The 22425-nt window shown below is 37.7% G+C and overlaps 1 protein-coding gene across 2 annotated transcripts in view; it reads left to right on the top strand.

The window, feature by feature from the left end:
* LAMC3 (laminin subunit gamma 3) overlaps window positions 1–22425 on the top strand; it is a 4228426-nt gene that overhangs the window by 2745003 nt on the left and 1460998 nt on the right. For both annotated transcript variants that reach the window (XM_044058389.1, XM_044058388.1), the window contains one exon: window positions 19462–19650. In XM_044058389.1, the coding sequence (XP_043914324.1) occupies window positions 19462–19650 (189 nt within the window). The remainder of the gene's footprint in view (window positions 1–19461; window positions 19651–22425) is intronic.

Here is a 22425-nt window from a genome sequence, read left to right as displayed (position 1 = left end):
TTACCCTCCTTTCCTCTCATATCCAAGGTGATTCAGAAAGTGAAACTGTTGGGAAGCAAATTGATTCTCATCACTCCTTACTGGCCTCGTCAGATTTGGTTCCCCTCTCTCGGACCTTATCTACTAGATGACCCATGGACTCTGGACCCAGTGCCAGATCTCTTGATGCACATGTCAGGCTCTCTTCACCCCAGCCTTCACACCCTCAACTTGACAGCATGGCTGTTCCAGTTCCATCCCTAGACAGGCTTCATGATTTTTCACCCGCTGTGACCCACATTCTCACATTTTCTCATAAACCCTCCACTAGAAAGTTATACCCTAGCAAATGGAGAAGATTTTCTATCTGGGCTGAAGAAAGGAACATTGATCCTTACACTGCATCCATTCCAGTGGTTTTAGAATTTTTGTCTGAACTTTTTCACCAGGTTTTTGCTGCTGCCACAATTAGGGTTCAATTGGCAGCAATATCAAATTTTCATTTGGGTCAACATGAGTCTAACCTGATGTGTCACAGATTGTGTAAAGCCTTCCTTAAAGTAGCTTCCTGGGATCTAAACTTCATCCTGTCCAAATTAACGTGTCCACCCTTTGAACCTGCTCATTCATGTCCGTTGAAGTTTCTGTCTTGGAAGACCTTGTTTCTGGTAGCCATCACATCTGCCAGACAAGTATCAGAGTTACAAGCACTGTATATCAAGCCCCCTTATTTGATTTTCCACAAAGATAGAGTATTTCTTTGCACAAATCCATATTTTGTCCCTAAAGTGTGCTCTCATAATAACTTGAACCAAACTATAGAGCTGCCGGTGTTCTTTTCTAATCATTCCAATGCAGCAGAATACAGATTTCATCAGTTGGATGTTCACATACAATTACGGTTCTATCTACATAGGACTAAGGAATTCAGGAAGTCAGACCAATTGTTTTTATCCTTCTCCGACTCCAAATTAGGTCACCCAGTTTCCAAAGTGACCCTTTCAAATTGGATTTCGAGTTGTATCTCCTTCATTTATTCTTCCAATGGAAAGCCTTTACCGTTCAAGATTAAGGCTCATTCTACATAATCCCAGTACTGCGGTGGTGGTGCTGCGGTAGCGTTGTCGCCTCACAGTAAGATGTTGTCCTGTTCAATTCTCAGCTAGAGCATCTTCTGTGTGGAGACATGCATGAATGGGCGTACCTTCATTGAAGGTTGTGCATCAGAGCCGGCAACTCGGCATGTAAAAATCTACTGCCAGTCATTAGCGGAGCGGAGTTCCACTGTGGCGAGCCCTAACCGGGAAAAGCTAAAAAACACAACAACTACATAATCCCAGTCTACTTCTGCAGCCTTCCATGCCAGGATCCCAATTGATAATATTTGTGCGGCAGCAACCTGGGCTACCCCTCACACCTTCATTACTCATTACAAATTGGATTTGACCTCTAGGGATAGAGCCTCCTTTGGTTCCATGGTACTCAGGAGTATTTTTCCGTGAGCCACCCAAGAATAATGTGCTAGGGACATTGTCCCATGTGTAAGAATGAAGGTAAGATAGGATTACAGAACATAAAGAAGTTATGTACTCACCATAATGTTCCATGTTTGTAGTCCATCTCACCCTTCATTCTTACGAACCCACCCTCCTACAGCCGTCATGGAAGGATCTGGAGACACAATACATTTTCCATAACAGGTGGAGGCCTTCTATTGTTGTTGTTCTTTCTGGATAGCTTTCGTTCTGTCTTTCTATAGTTTAGCAGAAAACAAGATCTGAGGATTATACTGGTGCACCATGGGATACTTACCTAGCCACAAGCCAACTAGAATACTTTGAGCTTTGTAATAGGTCACATCAGAGCCGGGGATTGGCTCCAATCCATGTGTAAGAATGAAGGGCAAGATGGACTACAAACATGGAACGTTATGGTGAGTGCATAACTTCTTTTTTTTTTAACAGTAGCTTCTGTTCTAGATTCAACTAAAAACACTACCAGAAGAGGTCTTTCACAAAGGTTCATACATTCATAAGACTCTCCCCTATCCGTTTCTCATTGTCTATTTTCTTGGCCTCTTCCCACTCTTTTACCTTTCATGCCCTTGTTATTTGCTCCAAATATCTTGGTTACTTTACCAATTTTCTCAAGTAAATTCCATCACCTCCTTGCCCATTTTCTTTAACCCTACTTGCTGTATTTCCTTTTGGTAAAATCTCCTTTCTCCCTTCTCATATTGGCTTGTTTCTTAAGATACTTTCTGCTAGTGTATGAATATGATGGTTATTCTCAGTAAGGATCTGCATTTAAAATCCCACTTTGTCTGTATTCTTTGAACTTCCCCATGCTTCATCACCATCTCTTTCCATTTTTAATTATAACCTTCTGCTTGTGTTTTATATATGAGCCTTAATGGTATAGCTCTAAAATATCCCTTCAGCTCAGGTAATCCTAAACAACCTTGCTCTGTTGCAAGGATCAGCATATCCCACTTAACCTTATTCACCTCCCAGAAAAATTCCATCAACTCTGAATTAATAATTGTGTACACCATCTCCCCCGGTTGATAAAAATATACCTGACCTGTATATAAAATTAAAGAGACTAAAAGCATTTCACTTCTTGTATCTTATTATCCATATTCATAAACAAGAGCTTCCAGTTTCTCAGTTTTTGTATTGTCTTTTGTTTGGTCTCTTCCCAAAAATTGTTTTTAATCCATACTCTTAAATACTTAATCTTATCATTCCCTCATATTCATGTGTTTTGCTGAACCAATTTGTGTATGGGTACATAATTTACAACTATAGCCTTAGTTTCATCATCATTAATTTTATAAATCAAAGAGAGCTGAAACTGTCTCAAAATGTTTGTCATCAATGAGATGTCATTTTCTAAATTTATCAGGTACAAAATAATATCATCTGCAAATAAAGCCAACTTTTCTTGATTACCATACAAGTTATATCCCTGAATTTCTAAATCCCTAATTTTCCTTGCCTTTGGCTCTAAATATAAAAAAATAAAGGGGAAGGGGGATATCCCTGCCTGGTTCCTCTGTTCAGACACAACTTATCAGAAAATAATTCTCCCGCATTAATTCTTGCCTTCATTACCTTATATGTCTCCCTAATTAACCGTATTATTGTATCACAGAATGCAAATGCTTCCATTGGCCTGCTCATAAAATTCCACCTTACTCTGGCAAATGCTTTTTCTGCATCAAGACCCACTAACAACAATGCTATTATCTTCTGTTTTGTTTCCCTGTCTATCATCATTGTTCTATTCTTCTTCTTTCGGCTCTTTCCTGGTTAGGGGTTGCCACAGCGGATCACCTTGTCCGCACAGTGATTGGCAGTGGAGTTTTACAGTGTCGAGTTGCCAGCCCGGTGCCCAACCTTCCACAGAAGGCACACACACGCACACCTAGGGCCAATTTAGAGTGTCCAATCCACCTGTAGCATGTCTTTGGGATGTGGGAGGAAACCGGAGCACCTGGAGGAAACCCACGCGACCACAGGGAGGACATGCAGACTCCGCACAGAAGGCACCCCAGCCGAGGATCGAACCGGAGAACCTCTTGCTGTGAGGCGGCAATGCTAACCACTGCACCACCGTGGCTGCCCCTATCATCATTGTTCTATTAATTTTGTTAAATATTTCCCTCCCCTCCACAAAACCACATTGATCCATATGTATCAATTTTGGCAACACTTTTGCAATTTCTTTAGTATAGACAAAAACTATGTAAAATCATGGTTTAAATTTGAAATGGGTCTATAGGATGCTAGGTCCAGTTTGTTTTTTACAGTGTTCAATCAATATAGCACCATATCTTTCTTCCAAGATGTTGGTGCTTCCCCTCCTTTTAAAATACTGTTAAGCAAATTCAAATAGTGTTAAAATCTTTCAGATCTTTATCACTTTCACCTTCCTAACTTTGAAACTTCCACAGGAATGCCATTTGCTTCTGGAGACTTTACAGAAGATTGATTTTATATCACCATTTTTATCTTTTCTCCTCCTATCTTAACTATTAGTTGTTGGGCCTCATCTATCTCCAATCTTGGCATAATTAAGCCTTTCATAATATTTTTCATTTGTGCTCTTACTTGATTTCCACATTTCTCTGCTTTATAGAAATTTTCATAAAATTTCCTGAGTAGCTATAATATGTCTAGAGGATCTCAAGTTATTTTTCTTGTTATAGGCTCCTGAGTTTGGCCAGAACACTTTCTACTTTCTGTTGTCATAGTCTTTGTGCTAAAATGATCTGGAGTTATTATCAAAAAATAATTACTTGACAGTAGTTACTCTAAACTTGTGCTTATTATCCAGGTGCTCCCTTATTTTCTTTTTAGCATTTTACTTTTGTGCCTTTTCTTGTTTTGTGCAGTTACCCCTATTCTGCAATATTTTAATTTTTGTCAGCCCATCTAAGTAATTCCTATTACTTCTTAACCATATATGTTACTCTTTTATTTCTACACTATTTTTAAACTCCATTTTCATTTCATCCCAGTCAATAGCTGTAACTTCTGAAGATATTTCAGTCTTCTCTAATAACTAATTTCTTAAATTCCTCACTTTTTAAAAGGTAAGTGGGAAAGTGCCAGTGTCTCATTTTTACATCATTACCCTGCATTTTTATCTCAAGTTTTTAACTGGTCATGATTTGAAATAGTTAACTAAATGCACATTTTCCTGTAAAATATAATTGCTGTCTAGTCTAACCCTGCTATTATACCCTGGGGAATAACATGGAAATTCTGATTACCTACTACTAAATTCACATCTTCCATACCAAATATTTTCATACATTTCTTCAGAAATCTGCTCTCTTTTGTTATATTTCCCTTCGAGACCTTCCCCTTATAGATCCTCACTATTGCAAATCCAATTTTAGTCTTCACCTACAAGTAATATTCCCTGCTAAAAACTGATTATTTCTCTCCAAATTTTCTTACGCTCCATAATAGTATTTTTTTATGAAATATAAATACATGCCAGTGTAATCCTCTACCCTTGCCAGTTGCCACTTACTGCCACAAATCTACCATTATTGATTTTCCCTCTTATTTCACTATTTGAGACCATCTAGCAATTAATATAATTACTTCCCTTTTCCTTTGTCCCTGATATTCTACAGAATATCCATTCTGAAATCTTTTCTTTGTCCATTTCACATACTCATTTCTTCCCAGACATCCTGCAGCATTGCTGTCCACAGTCTGCATTTCTTAATATGATTCAGTACTCTTTCTTTTTTCTCTGTACCTGTAAGGCCACTCGTTGCAGGATAATATGGATAGTGTAGCCATTATACTCATAAGACATTACTAGGCTAATGGTTTAAGAGCCCTTAGTAAGCCTAGCCAATATAACCTGATTTTACCCAATATATGGTTCCTAGATGCAAGAGGATGGCATGGGTTTCTGCCTGTGCCTTGAGTATCTTACAGTCTGCCCCTGTTCATAAGGGACATAGGTGCTACCCCAACTGTAAATTTGACATTTGCCATCCATTGATCCAAACTGCATTTGAAGAGGGCTAAGGAATGGTTCTGCTGAACATTAAAGGAAGCCTGTTCCAAACAAGGAGCAGCCTCTCAGACACACATATGTCTCTCCAGCATATTTTGTTTGTTTGAGTCGATTACTAAGTTTAGATCCCTAGATTTGGTGACCCTTGTACTGTTTGACTTGCAGATTTGTAGCAACTCCATCAAGGCTGTATTTGTAAGTGCCTTGTAGGTCAGGCATAAGTCACCGCTTAATAGTTAGTAGGAGAAAGAGTAAAGGGATAGGGCTTTTAGTCTATCTGTACAGGACATGTTTGCACCCTGTATTTTCCTTGTGAGGAACCTCTCAGGTCCCTATAACTGCAGTAAGTGCCTCATCAAGTACATGCCAAATACTGCATTGTAATTGGTCTAATAAGGGCTGAGTATAACGGGACTATAATTTTCTTGGATCTGGATGCCATACCTTTACTTATAAGTTGTGCCACATAGAAGGACTTCCTCACCACTTAAGATACATGGTGGTCAAAGTTCAGGCTTCTGTCTCTCTGTGTACCTTAATCTCTCACCTATAAATTTACTCTTAGGAGTGTGCTACTGATGTAATTTGCAGTGGTGTTTGACTTCCCAAGTTGTATGATAATGCATTTTTCCACATTTAGTTTTAGTCCATAGTTTTGGCACCAGTTATTTGTCTGATCTAAACCCTCATTTCGGATATCTGCATCACTGGGGGATTCAGTGATTGCCCCCTGCTGGCAGTCATTGGCAAACATTGTCATCCAGAGGCCTAAACATTATCCTTGACTTCTAAGAAGAATATTCCAAACAGGAGTGGTCCCAGCACTAAGCCCTGTGGCACACTACTAGTAACTGGCCTTTTGCTGAATGTGGATTTGCCCACTTTAGCCACATGTCCTGTCCGCCAGCCAAATGGCTATCCATCTGGTTATGAAGGGATTTATTCCCATTTTTGCAGGTTTGTTTATATTACTTGAGTGGGGAATTGTGTCAAATGACTTGACCAGGTTAAGGTAGGCATTATGTATTGTTTTATCCTAATCCGTGGCCTTAGTGATTTTCTCAACGAAATCCACCAGATTCAGTAGGCATGACATGTCCTTGACAAAGCCAAATTGGGTCAGGTCCAGTGTTTGGAGGTTTCCTATGTCATTATTTATTAGGTCCATCATCATTATTTCCATGGCTTTACTTATAACACTAGTCAAACGTATGGGTCTGCAAATACCCTAGTCAGTAGATTTTCCCCCTTTATGCAATGAGATGACTGTTGCTGTCATCCAGTCTATCAAGACAAAGCCAATCCAGAGGCTGTGTATAAATAGTACTCATAATGGGTCTGTTAAGTCTTGATTTAAGATGTTTAAGAGGCAAATTGTTACATAATCAGGCCGCATTAAAGCCATGTTTTTAAATTTAGTGAGCACAGGGGCAACCTCTTCTTTGGTGATAATTGGCTGTGAAGTGGTGGAGGGTGTTTCTTGGATGGAGAACTGGGGGTGATGGGGTGATGACATTTGTGCTAAATTTGTCAGCCAATAGAAATTTTATACCTTCTTGGTGAGTATAGGTGGTGCCATCTACAACTAATTCTGCACATTGTTGGGTGTTGTCTTTTAAGATTACGGACATAATTGAAAGATGCCTTATAGTTATCCTTAACTTTGGAGGATTTTTTTACCTCAAAGTCTGCTTTCAGTGGATTGACTATTTCCCTGAGTCACTTGTTTAGACTAATGAGGGACTTTTTGCTCTTTTGTACACATTCTCTCTCATTTCATGATAGGATTTTCACTTTTTTGTTGTATAACCTATTAATACAAGGGGTCCACCTTGGTGGCTTGTTTTTGATATTTGACTGGGGTGTTTTTCTGTCTGGTACAGCTGTTTCTTTGCAGTTGTTTTTATTGTCATACAGGGCTTTTGTGTAAACCTCTGCATAGGTTTCTATGTTTTTTGGATTCAGGGGAACTTGGAAACTAGCTATGCTGTCCTTTAATATGGGTAATTTACCTTAGAGAAGTTTTTAAAGTTATGTTAAAATGTTATGACTCCCACCCGTTATACATGACAGTTTCTCAGTGTTTTACAACTTTTGAGTTACATGCACACACTGTATATCAGGCTGATATTTTATACAGTTGTTTCTTCTCATCTCTATTTGAACCTTTGTCACATTTTCAGGACTTCATGTTTTGATGACACCTCTCAAAAAAAAAAATTCAAAACACACAAAAAACTGCGTATGTCTTCAAAAAATGACGTGCAATCCTCCATATAGGAACAATTGCCCACAAATCAACAGCTATACCCGCAGGCATTACCTACCCTAAAATGAAGGTTACCAGGTTGAAGTGCATGCTACAGTCTGTGTCCCACTTACACTGTTTGCTGACTGATCTATTATTCTGTCTTTTCCCCTCCCAGATTGAAAAACAGCTTATATGTTTTCAGAAAACATTAACATTTAGTCCTAAGAAAAAGTGCACTGGCTATCTTCAACCAAAACTAAACTGTACACTGTTCTATTACATGCATTAACGTATTAAGGTTGCTATCTCTTATTCACTTCCCATAATTTCAGACTTTATTTTTCACTGAACTGCTCACCTTTGTACTTTTAAATTTTGCATTTCCCTCAGCACCCTCAGCAAAAAATGCTCTGAACTCTCAAAATTAACAGCTTGCACCTGCAGACAGCTGTTCTGCATGTAAACACAGTCTGCACTGAATCTGTCAATTTCAATCAGATCAGAATTTTAAACTGTATTCAGCTGCAGATTTTTTGACTCCCACTGAACATTTTCTGATGAAAAAAAAAAACAAGCTTTGCAAATGTAATAAACGTTGCATTTTCATGGCTTTCATTATTTTACCTTTTTAAGCCAACTTGTTCATAGCTGGAGCCAAGAGTATTAATCTAGACATTCACCCTCATAAACATAAAAGACAATATCTTAATTCTACGTATAATATAATCAGTGTACTTTTCTATCCCAACCCTACCCTAGTAGCCTAAGATTACAGCATATTCACAGTAAACTTTATCAAGCTTTTCTATTCTTCTTATACTGTAAAGCCTATATTTCTTTCAAATAAAAAAGTATTAGTTTACTTTATTACCTTTAACACATACAACAGACTCTCCCCCTATTTAAAATACCCCTTACTACACGAAACTGCTTTACTATGTATAATGATCAGTTTAGATCATGAAATGTTTTATACAAAAACTAGCAGGAACAAAAATTGCTTAACTTACAGTTACTTTATTTCCCTTTTAGTTTTCTTCTAAACGTAAATGTCATAAGGTGGGTTATATGCGTTATAGTCCACTGACAAGTTTAACAAAGTCAACAAATGTCCAGTCCTTCAAGACAGTTTTCTTGCAAAACTGTATTTTACAAATGTGATTGATGCTTTATAGCATCCCATTTATTCGCTAATTTCATGTCCATCTCTCAAAACAGACTCTGGTTTAAGTTCAAGGTACTCCTGATTCTTATGGTTAACTCCTGTGTTTTTTGTCTGTCAGGCATATTCCTTTGGAACAATGGAAATTTGTCAGAAGAACGAGAAGTCCCTTTCTGTTTGCTGACTCACATTTTACTGGATAAACTTTTTTATTTCCTACTTAGCCTGTTCTGCATCCAAAAATGTATTTGATCCTCTATGAAAAAAATATTCTGAAGACAGCTGGATATAGCAGCTTGAATCACACACATGCTGCTCAACATTCCCTGATTACTGGGTGTCAAAGGAAAAATATACTTTAAAAATGATCAAAACATGGTAGGTTCAGGTTAAGGCACTTTAATCTTGCAGCAAGGAGACAAAAATGTGCTATTACAGAGTTTGTCTAACTAGAAACAGGAAATACTTTCATTTTTATACATTCTCTAACTAGACATGGCCTACCAAGCTGACGTAACAGATTACCAGTTTTTTCATCGTCATCTGTTGACCATCATTCCCATGAATTTCTGCTGATTTATCAATTTTTGTGAGAAACTTCCTGAGGAAAACAACATGGCCTTGATTACTACCAGTTAGATACATGTTATGTTACCATTCAAGGTACTATGGTTAATTCAAGCACAATGCTAACAGTTCATTTCTCTAATAATCCTTTGTATACTTTATCTCTAAGTTACTGCAGCTGCACATGTTCTCATGCTTCGAACAGAGCTGATTGTTTAAAATCATTACATTTACAGAATATAGTAGTGTTCATTCATTCATTCCTGACCTAGCAGATAAGTACCTGCTTCTCAAGTACATTTCCAAAAGGCATAAACATGAATATTGCTGTGCTAGCAGTTATTAGGTCAGAGGGCATCTTGCAAGTTTCAGAAAGCATACTGCAGTTTTCAAAAAGCATCTTTTTCAGTCTCATATGAAACTCAATTTATATATAACACAGTGCATGAAAAATAGAATGAAAAGCATATTAATTCATTTGATTATCAATTGGCATTAAGCATACACACATTAATACATGTTTTTCTAACATTTCCCTCCTGTTAATACTTTTTAATTCTATTTTCAAAAAAAGAATAAACAGTTTGCTTCTTTTCCTAACCTCTTCCAACCAGGATTTGCAGTTAAGAAAGTCATTCAGTTTAAACTTTTATGAAAGTGTTTCGCATTCTAGCAGCTCTTCAAATTCAGTACTTTGATACATAGTCTCAGATACTGATATATCTATGAATTCTTTGATGAATTTCTTCATGCAGGGGATTCCTCAACAAACACAAACTCCTATTAGGAGTAATCCTACCCCAATGTCAATCAATATGTTCATTAGGGTGGAACCCCACCCCCCCCAAATACATTCTGGAAAAAGTCTGTCAGAGGGTTTGGGCCTGGTTTGGTCATGGCCGACACTTGCTGAATCACCTCGAGATGATCGTTAATCTCATGCTGATGATCAGGAATAAACGCACAGCATTCTTCTTTGATTAAAGCGCACGTCCCACCCCTCGCCACTAGGGTGAATCCAAGAGCCATTCAGTTTTGGAGTACTACAGTTTTCATGGCATTCAGTTCATCAGTTATCAGTTCAAGAGCAGAAAAAGTCACATTACTCATTACTTCGAGAAGTTTTGACAGTTTTCACAGCTCCCATATTAATTTAACTGCACCATATGCAGGTAATATACCTGCCCAGGATATGACAGCATCACTCAAGTTCATGTGCACAAGTCTGGTTCCCACATTATGATGGTCTTTCCAGCCAGCTTCGATCTGTCCCACTGGATTCTCAGGTTGCTTAACAGTCTTTTTGGTTACATCTTGGGTATTTCGAATACTTCCCTGAGGAAAAACTGCAGTGTGTTGGATGGCCGGGACCAGGTACCCCAAAAAACAACTGCCAGACCAATTCTCAGGTAACCATTTATATGCCTTTTTACCACACACAAAATAACAGTCCTCTACTTTAGTTGTTACTTTGCTACAAAATGACTGCCCTGCATGAAACATTTTCCTATCTATTACAGATAACTGTTTGAAAAGTACAGGATTACGTTGTACCTGATCAAGAGTTTTATGCATAGATTTCAAAAATGAATCATAATCTGTACTAGAAGATCCACCTAAATTATTTGTTTTTTTATAACATTTATACTGTACAGTGACATTACACTTACTCCATCCCACTTGGATGGTATCATTTTTGTAAAAACATACAATTCCTTTTTGTGTTACAGGCAAATACAGTGCTACTTTATCATGTGCTTTATTAGCAACTGTGTCAAAAAACAGATTTTCCCAGGTCTCATTGACCCCTAAGGGGATAGCAGCCATCAATAAACCCCCGTATGCTGTTGGTATGTCCGTGCAGACCCAGCAGTTCGAAACATTAAAAGTCTCAGCATACACACGTGTAATTGCCTGATAAGTGTTAAAGTTCGGATGCCAGTCTATGTTGGGTTCATTACGTTTAATCAGTTCAACTTTCATGGCAGGGAAAAGGAGTGGCCACAACAAAAAGAACAGTGTGATTAGCATAGTTATTAAAATGATTATATAAATTCTCTGAGGTTGCTCAATGTCTCTATTCACTCGGTACCTGGCCATTGTGTTCTCGTTGTACAACAGTAACAAAGTTTTTGTCCAATTCAAAGTTCTTAACCAGTTCACAGTGCGTCAAATGAATCCAGGAAGCTCGCTCTGCGATCTTGACTGCAGTGGGTGTCGACAGTAGTACCTGGTACGGTACGTCCCACTTCGGAGAACTCCAGTTCTTTCGCTTCACAATCTTCACCCAGACCCAGGTGCCTGGGGCTACTGGTGCTTCCGATTTCAGTTGCTCTTTATCTGAAACAGAATTTAACTGCAAAAGTTTGTTATTCAAAAATCGTCTCATATACCCTGCAAGTGAACTGTCAGCCTCTTGCTCTGCAGACATGAGAGGTTTCCACTGAGGTGTATAATATGCCCTCCCAAACAAAGTTTCAAAAGGAGTTAATCCCTTTACATTTTGAACAGTTCTCATGCTCAACAGTGCTAAAGGCAAACAGTGCACCCAGTTCTTTTGTGTCTCACTCATCAACTTCCTAAGCTTACACTTCAACACCCCATTATGCCTCTCTACTAACCCTGCAGATTGGGGGTGGTAAGCGCAGTGATTTTTTAACGATATTCCAAAATAACGACTAAGTTGCTGTACTGTTTGGTTCACGAAATGTGTACCGTTATCACTATAAATCTTTTCTGGTATGCCAAATCTGGGTATAATTTCTTTAACAAGGACCTTTGCAACAGTAGCTGCATCTGGATTTTTAGTTGGAAAAGCTTCCACCCATTTGGAAAACATATCTATAATGATAAGGCAATACTTTTTATTCTCGCATTTATTCAGTTCTATGAAATCCATACAAATAGTATAAAATGGATACGGTGGTGTAGGGAAACTCCCTTCCTTAGGCTTCAATGCCCCTTGTGCATGATGCTTGTTACAAACATGGCATGCTGCACAAAAATTTTTTGTGTAATTTGTAAATCCATAGGTTGTAAACACTCTATTCACTAACTGTACCATCCCCCCTGTTGAGACATGGCTCTGCCCATGGCTCAACAAAGCTGCATATCTAAACAAGTTAGATGGCAAAATTGGTTTCTTTTCCTTGGAGATGTACAGTCCCTTTTCAAGGATTGCTCCTCGTTTTATCCACTTCTGTTTTTCTACATTTGTAGTAAGTGTTTGCATTGTTTTTAACATTTCTAAATCTAAAATCTCAGAGGGTTGTAATTCCTCACTCAAAAGAAAAGCTTCTCAGGCTGAAGCTGCCTGTTTTGCAGCTCTATCAGCCCGCGCATTACCTTTTGAAATCCTATCCTGTTGCTTTGTATAAGCTACGCATTTGCAAATAACTACTTTTTGAGGTAACTGAATAGAGTCTAATAGATCTAAAATGAATTGCGCATGATTAATTGGTTTACCAGTAGATGTTATCATTCCTCTATTTTTCCACTGCTGCGCAAAAACATGTACAGTAGAAAAAGCATACTGACTGTCAGTATAAATATTCACTTTCTTACCTTTCGCTAAGGTCCATGCCCTCGTCAAGGCAATCAACTCTGCTGCTTGTGCAGATAAATTGTGTGGTAAAGAATTTGCTTCTAAAGTTTCAGCATCAGAAACAACTAAATACCCCACTAGGATCTGTCCTGTAGGACCCCTCCTGCACGAGCCGTCCACATAGTATGTCACCTCGGCATCATCCAAGGAAACATCCGTAAAGTCTTGTCTAGGTAATGTCTTTTGCTCAATCTCCTGCAGGCAGCAATGTGGTTTGCCATCTGCAGGGGTTGGGAGCAAGGTTGATGGATTCAAAGTTGTGCATCGTTCAATTGTCATATGAGGTTGGCTCAATCGTATAGTCATACAGGAAAGATGTCTAGCAGGAGAAAAATATGCTTTTTTTTCTTGCAGTAAAATAATTGCATCTGCATGAGGCACTCTCAATGTGAGAGGGTGGAATAACACTACTGAGGCCGAAGCCTGCATGGCCATTGCAGCTGCAACTACTGCTTGTACACAGTGGGGCAGGGACCGCGCCACTGGGTCTAACTGTGATGAATAGTAAGCTATGGGGCGTTGCTTGTCCCCATGCTGCTGTGTCAATACTGATGTCATATAACCTTGCTTACAGTCTACAGTTTGAAAAAATTGCTTATGATAGTTTGGTAATCCTAAAACTAAGGATGATGCTATCTGTTGTTTCAGCTTGCAGAAAGCTGTTTTTGCTTCTGGTGTCCATTGTAATAAATCCTGTGCTGCCATCGGCTTTTTGAATATTAAATTGGCCAGTGGAGCAGATTCCAAAGCATAATTTGGTATCCAACTCCGACAAAAGTTAGTAGTTCCCAGGAAGGACATAATTTCCTTCTTGGTAGTTGGTCTAGGTGCTTGTAATATTGCTGTTTTTCTATCTTCGTCTAATATTCTACCTTCCTTGGATATTACATATCCCAAGTACTTAACTTGTTTTCTCCAAAGTTGTAATTTGTTCTTGTTTACTTTGTGTCCTTGAGTAGCTAAAAACTGTAATAATGCTATGGTGTCCTCTTTGCATTCTTGCTGGGTGGGGGCTGCCAGCAGAATGTCGTCTACATAAAGTAAAATCTGACTACCTTTCGGTGGGATAAATCCCGCCAGGTTGCTTGCCATTTCTTGTGCAAATATTGTTGGACTTTCACAATATCCCTGTGGTAATCTCGTATATGTATACCGTTTCCCCTGAAATGTAAATGCAAACCAGTATTGGCTGTCAGGGTGTATCGGTATTGAGAAAAATGCATTACTAATATCTACCACAGAAAAATACTTTTGCTGAGGCTTTAAATCATTCAGTAAGGTGTGCGGATCTGGCACCGTTGGTGCCCTGGGTATAACTGCATTATTTACAGCTTGTAAATCTTGGACCATACGCCATTCTCCGTTTGCTTTCCTAACAGGAAATAAGGGTGTATTACATGGTGAATCAGGAGATTCTATTAAGATTCCTTCCTTAAGTAAGGCTGCTATTATAGGTTTGATCCCTATCTCTGCATCCTTTCTCAAGGGATACTGTCATTTTTGAGGTCTAAATGCTGACTTTGGCATAATAGTAACTGGTCCTGCTGTTCGTATAAGTCCATTTCCCTGTTGACCAGAGAGTGTCTGGTATGTTTCGCAAGGCTTTTTCCTCTTCCTCCAATAAGAGTAATACTCAGCTATTCTCACTAGCCTGTGAGTGCACAGCTGGGTGTGTCTGTGTTATCCAATTCAATTTCTGTTTCTGTACTCCTTGTTCGGAGAGTTCTAATTCTGTCTGCTTTTCCCACCTTTTGACTTTTTCTCCTAAGTCTACCCATTTCAAATTTCTATTCTTAGTTAAGCTAACATGTGGCAATCAATTAGATTTGTAAAGTGCTAAAAATTCCTGGGGCAATGAACAGCTTACTACACTGTTTCCTTCTGCGTCCCAGTACAAGTTTCGTAACACTAGTCTGTTTGCATGGTTCTGAAACAATTCTTGCTCATAATCTTTATCAGGTCCTGGTCTATTACAGTAATATAGAGTACAATGCAACAAATGCTGTTTGTCAATGTCGAGGGAGGGAGACTTACTGATGGCTACGTTCATCAGTTCTTCAGTTACTGCCCCTAGACCAGTCGTAACCAAGTCCTGGCTGTACCAATAATATGTCTCACCCTTCGGTCACACTACAAAAGTATCCATTTGCCGCTGTGCTTCCATACCCTGCATGGTTGGAACTACGGCTATGCCAAATATCTGCATTAAGTCTCTACCCAAAACGTTTACTGGGCATTTTGCAGAAACTACAATTTTACTTCTCTGGGTCATTCCTGAAACAGGGTCTGTTATCGCTATGTCATGGGAGAGTGGCTCCCGATACAGCTGTCCATTAGCTGCCTTCACTAGTATGTAATCTGGTGATTCAGAAACTTCCGGTAATTTGGAAGGGTGTATCAGGGTTTGTGAAGCCCCTGAGTCACACAAAAATTTGACTTCCCTCCCCTCTACCAGAAGCGTCACTTCCAGTTTTGTATCTGCTAAGTAAAGCTCTAGGCTCAATAAGGCTAAGTCGAAAATTTCATCTTCAATGTCTACAAATTCATGTACATCCTCTACCCCTTCTGTCACACGCTTTACCCTTGCTATCACATTTGTACTTGTCTTTTCCTGTTTATTTCCATTTAGTGATTCCTGACTATCATATAGTCATTCCTCATCCTCCTTATTTTCTGTAATCACCTTCTTATTTAGCCTGCAATCCCTTGCTAAATGTCCTTTTTTCCCGCATTTAAAATATTCACCTCTTTTCTTTCTTTCTTCAAAATCTTCTGATTGCTTGTCAGATTGTTTATTTCCCTGGGTATTTTTCTTACCCTTTCTCCCAGTTTGTACTACAAATACTTCTGACCCATCTTCTGCTAAAAATACTTGAGTTTTCTTTTTCTTTTTACTATTGAAATGTCTCTCTGCATGTCTAGCATATTCAAGTAAGGGCTGCAATCTACTCGTACGATGATCTACCATGTGCTTTGTAATAAAGCTGCTAATGGGAGTTATACTACCCTTCAAGAATGCGTTCTTTAGCTGTTGTTCATATGAGGAATCTTGTGTCTGGTTTTCTGGTATCTGCATTCCGCAGTGGTTATTAAAACACTCTAATAATCTAGCATAATATCTATCAACTGTTTCACCTTCTTGTTGAATGCACTGATTAATGCAAGTCCAGTCAGCCCTAAGCTTCCACTTTTCAGAGATTCAGTCTGTCAGACCTTTCACTCTGCCATCCAATTCTGCATTAGTATGTGGGAGTGGTCTAAGCTGTGCATCACGAGGATTCCAGTCGCCACTGATCATGTGCCAATCTGGACCTACAATTTGTCTAACAACTTTTTCTACTTCTTCTCCATTCAAATGGTAACTTCATCTCATACCCTGTAAGTCTTCTAAAAATTTTCGAAAATTCACTTTCGGATGGGGAATTCCCTCTGTGGCTTTCCGGATATCTTCCGGTGTCCACGGTCCATAGACTAAAAGAGTCGGATCCTGTCCTGCCTGTCCTGCCTGAGGATTTGGTACTTCTATGAGTGGACATATCTCTTCCTCACTCATAGCTTGTGATTTTCTATTTATTTCACACAGTTCAATCTCCCTTCTCAAGTTGCATGTTCGAGACCTTGTCTCGATAGGATCCCTGACAAATGGTTTTGATGCTGTGGAAACAGCTGGATATAGCGGAGGTGGATCAGCTTGTCCACTCGTTTCATATTCTGGTAAGGGAAGTGGAGGGGGCATAGGAGGGGCCGTTGCTATTACCAAGTTATTATCTTCTTTGTCTAAGAACATCGTTTTTGAATTCTTTATCTTTTGTTCCCTGCGATTTGCTTCCTCAAGCCACCTATGCGCCTGAGGGACTCCTAACTGCCGTTGCTTTTTTAATTGACCTTTTGCGTCTGTTTTTAGTTGCCTGACAAGTTTAATAAGTGCGAGTTTATCTAAATTACCATCAAATGTATACTTATCAACCCATTTTGTGTAATACTTAACATTGTCGGCATGCTGTAATTGCATATATTTCACGTCTTCGGTTAGGGGTGGGTCTCGGGAACTTTTCGTGCACTGATTTCCCATTGTTGCCTTAGCTAAGCTGTAAATTGTTACGTAACCCTTTTTATCACATGGTACCACAGTTCTATAGCTTTTTCACAGTTTATCTAGAATAACTGCCTACCTATTCTGTTTCCCTGATCTATGACAAAACAGTAACCCCTTTGTTGTCCCTGATTTGCACATGCAAATCTTCCTGACAAAAACAGTTCTGCAACTAGTCCCTGATCTTAAAACAGAAATAAGGTAATTCCTCCTTACCTGACCCTCCGTGAGTTGATCCACCGAATCGTTGGCTCGTCCTCAAATCCCAGATCAGAAACAGTGGCTGGCCTCTTTCAAACGACAATTCAGTCGGAGGTCTTTCAAAACAGAAGAGCCAATTTGGCCTCTTCTCCGTACGGATGCATGCCACCTGGCCCAATTCTGACCTAGGCCTAGAGCGAGAGGTACTTTCCGGTCCGAAGGACCAAACTGTCAAAAGAAAAATATATTTTAAAAATGATCAACACACGGTAGGTTCAGGTTAAGGCACTTTAATCTTGCAGCAAGGAGACAAACACGTGCTATTACAGAGTTTGTCTAACTAGAAACAGGAAATACTTTCATTTTTATACATTCTCTAACTAGACATGGCCTACCAAGCTGACGTAACAGATTACCAGTCTTTTCATCATCATCTGTTGACCATCATTCCCATGAATTTCTGCTGATTTATCAATTTTTGTGAGAAACTTCCTGAGGAAAACAACATGGCCTTGATTACTACCAGTTAGATACATGTTATGTTACCATTCAAGGTACTATGGCTAATTCAAGCACAATGCTAACAGTTAATTTCTCTAATAATCCTTTGTCTACTTTATCTCTAAGTTACTGCAGCTGCACATGTTCTCATGCTTCGAACAGAGCTGATTGTTTAAAATCATTACATTTACAGAATATAGTATTGTTCATTCATTCGTTCCTGACCTAGCAGATAAGTACCTGCTTCTCAAGTACATTTCCAGAAGGCATAAACATGAATATTGCTGTGCTAGCAGTTACTAGGTCAGAGGGCATCTTGCAAGTTTCAGAAAGCATACTGCAGTTTTCAAAAAGCATCTTTTTCAGTCTCATATGAAACTCAATTTATATATAACAGTGCATGAAAAATAGAATGAAAAGCTTATTAATTCATTTGATTATCAATTGGCATTAAGCATACACACATTAATACATATTTTTCTAACACTGGGATACATTTCTTTCTTTTCTGCCTGGTGTACAGTGAATAATCCTTTTCCAAAACACTCTGCTGTTGCTAATTTTTAATATGTTTTCCATCTGCCACAGCTTTGTCAGGATCAACTCTTTCTGCTGGTATGAGTACATCTTATTAATAAAGGTCTTGGCTGCTTTCTCATGGCCAGGTTAGCAGCATACACTCAATGTGCCTTTTCAATTAACAAATCCTGTTGTGGAATATCAGTCCATTTGCTTATTTGTGCTTTTATAAAATTACTACAGTCTACTCCTTCCAGTTTCTTTGGGACAGCCAAAAACTGCTGGGTTTCTCTGTGCGGTCTGTCTTTTAAGTACCATTTTTTGCAATAGTTCTTCTTGAGTATTCTCATACTCAGCTTTTTTTTTTTCATTTCAATCTTTGATTTTTGAAGCTTTATCAGTTCATCTGAATAACTAGTTAAAGCTTCTATTTTCCAGCCTTTTATTTGAGTTGATATACTCCTTCAATGTTTCATTTATTTGAATCACCTCTATTATTTGATTTGGGTTTTTTTTCTTGTAAATTACTGGAAGCCAAAGCTGAATCTTGAATTGCTTTTTGCGTAGCAGCTATAGAATTCTTCCCAGACAATGTTTTCTCTTCACCTTTTCTAGTTACTTCTCTTTCAGGTTGTCTAAATTTCTTCTTTATTGGCATCCAAGCAATATACTTATTAGCCAGTAAATTAATTTTACCCAAGCTGACAGTATTACTGGTTGCTGTTTTTTATTTTCTTTTTTCATACTGAGAGTGATGAAATTAAGCTGTTGATCATTGTGCAGCCATCTTGAAAGTCTCCACATCTAATTCTTATTGATCTGTGTTGTTCAGGTAATTGTTTCTTGCTGACTTTCTTGTGCAAATGCTTGTATAATCAAGACGATGTATGAAGAACCGATATTGCTGTTACTTGTATAAGTAAACTGACTGACCAGTTAATAAACTATACAGCAAAAAGATCATGGATTAATAAATACTGCAAATAAATTAAAAACAGAAATTAATAACAGTGCTGTTTTGTTTTTGAAATTTTCAGGTGTTTGTTTCTGTTTACATAACACAGTGGGTCCATCTTGTGAGCGCTGTCAGGAAGGCTTCTTTGGTAACCCATTTATAGGCCAGATAGATGACTGTAAGCCCTGTCCCTGTCCGGGACAGACTGCTTGTGCAGTGATCCCCAGCAGTGATGAAGTCGTTTGCACAAACTGTCCACAGGGCCATGCAGGTAAGCACATGTCTATGTAAAGAATTAAGACAGACTGGAAAAAAATAATGATAAAATAGCATCAGACATAGTTACATACTATGGCCAGACAAGAAAATCCCACATTCTTAGCAATAATCTGGCTTGTGTCTTTGGGTATATGCACTGGATTACATGGGTCTACTTTCAGCCGTATCTTTGTTACATTAATGATTTAAATACAAGAAAAATATGACTGGTATTCTAAAGCATTAAACTTTGAATTTCAATAAGTGACATCATATAGTAAAGAATGATAGCCCAGATATTATCAATGAGATTTAGTAGAAAAAATAGCATCTGTTTGTAATATAATAAACATATTGGCAATTACAAAAACTTTCCTTTTATTAGCATATATTTATAACGAATGTCTAAAAGTAATTTCTTAGGGAATAAATGTACGCTTAAAGGTATTGGTATTAACTAGTAATACAGACCATTTCAGGAGGATAAACTGACATCAAAATCATGGTTTTGTAATGGTGGTCAGTATAATGTAATATGCATAGATGACTGACTATAGGAATGTGAACTGACTATGGTGAATTTAATTCAGGAATGAAGCACACACAGTAGATTTGGCTGAAAAGATGCAAGTTTAAAACTTTTCAAATTACTGTAGTGTATTTTTATTGTAGCTACTAGTAGTAGGGAGTTAGTTTTTGGTTCCTGTAAATAAAAAGGGATTGAAAGAAATGAATAACCATTAAGTTATTTAGTGTTTTGAGATCTTTTTGTTGTTGTCGTTTTTCTACTAAAGGTGGACATTAATTAATAAATAGTGGTTTAGAAATCATGGTGTTGGCTTTAGAATGGTTGATGCAATGGTGTCTGCTTTTTGGAAGAATGAATGCATAAACCCAAAGGCCTAATAGAAACAATATAGTCATATGTGTATGTGTATATATATATATATATATATATATATATGTATATATATATATGTATATATATGTGTATATATATATATATATATATATATATATATATATATATATATATATATTTTTTTTTTTTTTGCAGAACATTCTATAATATGAAGGCACAATAAAGTACAAGATGTACGGTGGCAGTAACTAAAAGTTTATTGGGGTTAGTCAGTAACTGATTCTGAAGCAAATGGACTATTTTTTTCTCTTCTACATCAGAATTAGAGAAACTTGCAGATAATTCTATTAAAAAGATCTTTGAAGAATGATGAGTTGTCAGTACAGAATTCTGGATACTATACTTAAACTGAAATTCATTAGGCATGCTTGATGAGGAGGGAGTTAGTAAAAGGTCAGTTTTGCATTTTACACTTCGGAACACAAATTTAATCAATGAAAAGTTCACATTTCACAAGACATTTTAGCTATTGGTACTAATAGTTCACATTAATTGAACATTCTTGGGAATACACTTTATTTGTTAAATCGCTAAGTAACTTGGCCTGAAAAACATTTTTGTCATAATGCAGGCCAGAGGCCCATATATAGTTGATATTGATTATGTACGTCAGGTAATGCTGGGTTATTTATCTTAGTAAGGAAACATATAAAATAAAATGAAAGTTGCTGCTTATGTATATTGGGTTACACAATCTTATATGTTCAATAACTGAACATTTTTACAAATAATAGATTATGCAGATGTACAGTACATACACTGTTTTACTAAATATTGCTGAAATAGTTTATTCCATGTATAACTAATAAGCAAGCCTTATGTATGTCTTAAACATTTAATAGAGTGAGTATGCTTGATGTGTACAGTGTTTCTTAGCTGATTAAAAGCAGCTACGGTTAACTGTAATGTGATCATATAGCAGAACATTATTGGAAAAAATATATTTATGGTGCTGTTAATTAAGAGACAGAAGACTAAAGGAAGAGGAAATGATCTTTCTGAAGTACCTATACATATGGGAAAAATGTCGACAGTTTAGAATTCATGGTAACCTAATTTATCAGCCCTCTAGATATTGTTGGAACCATCACCATGTTGAATTTGTGAGACTTTTGAAAAATTGAAGAATTTGGATTGATTTAGTGAATGATACTGTTTAATGTTTTAAGGACTTTATTCAATATGGCTGACTATTTTCATTTACAATTTAACAGTAAGTACACTATTGATCATATAATCTATTTATATCATCTATCACTTGATCAGTAATTTCATTAACTGATAAGTCTACCTACCAAGTATTTTTTCATAGGTGACACAGTCCTTAGCTTGGCAACTGCGCTGGCCAGAGCAACTAGGTGTAGCTGTAGTTACACCAGCTTTTGGTTCGTCCACACCTGCAAATCTATCAGTTTCTGTAGTAAATCCTCAATGGATGAGTCAATAGGAAACCACACCAGGAAGCAGGAACTACAACACTGCAGGGAAATAATACCTTAAAATATGGATTGCACTTAGCTGCTATATTACTAGGTTCTGACAACTGACAGGTCTCAATCCAAGATGCCCAAGTACACACATGAAGATATTGGAGTCAGGACATATAAAAACTCAGATTTATTTAATTTGTCTGAAATAGAAGATGGTTATCTCCCTTGACAAAAAATAAACAGTACATTTAATTCTTCACTGTTACTTCTATGAGTCTACCTTATGTATATTTGTACATAATAACTTTATTTGTATACACATTGTTTTATTGGCTTAATTTACCTATATTTGTTGACCTGAATCATTTTTGTCCATATGTTCATAGGTAAGTACTTGGCTAGCTGCTCTTATGGCCATTTTATGCATAGCAATTTT

This window comes from Protopterus annectens, chromosome 16.part0 (assembly GCF_019279795.1).
Source record: "Protopterus annectens isolate FY-2018-M chromosome 16.part0, PAN1.0, whole genome shotgun sequence".
NCBI classification, from domain to species: domain Eukaryota; kingdom Metazoa; phylum Chordata; order Ceratodontiformes; family Protopteridae; genus Protopterus; species Protopterus annectens.
This window is presented reverse-complemented; position numbering and strand designations above follow the sequence as displayed.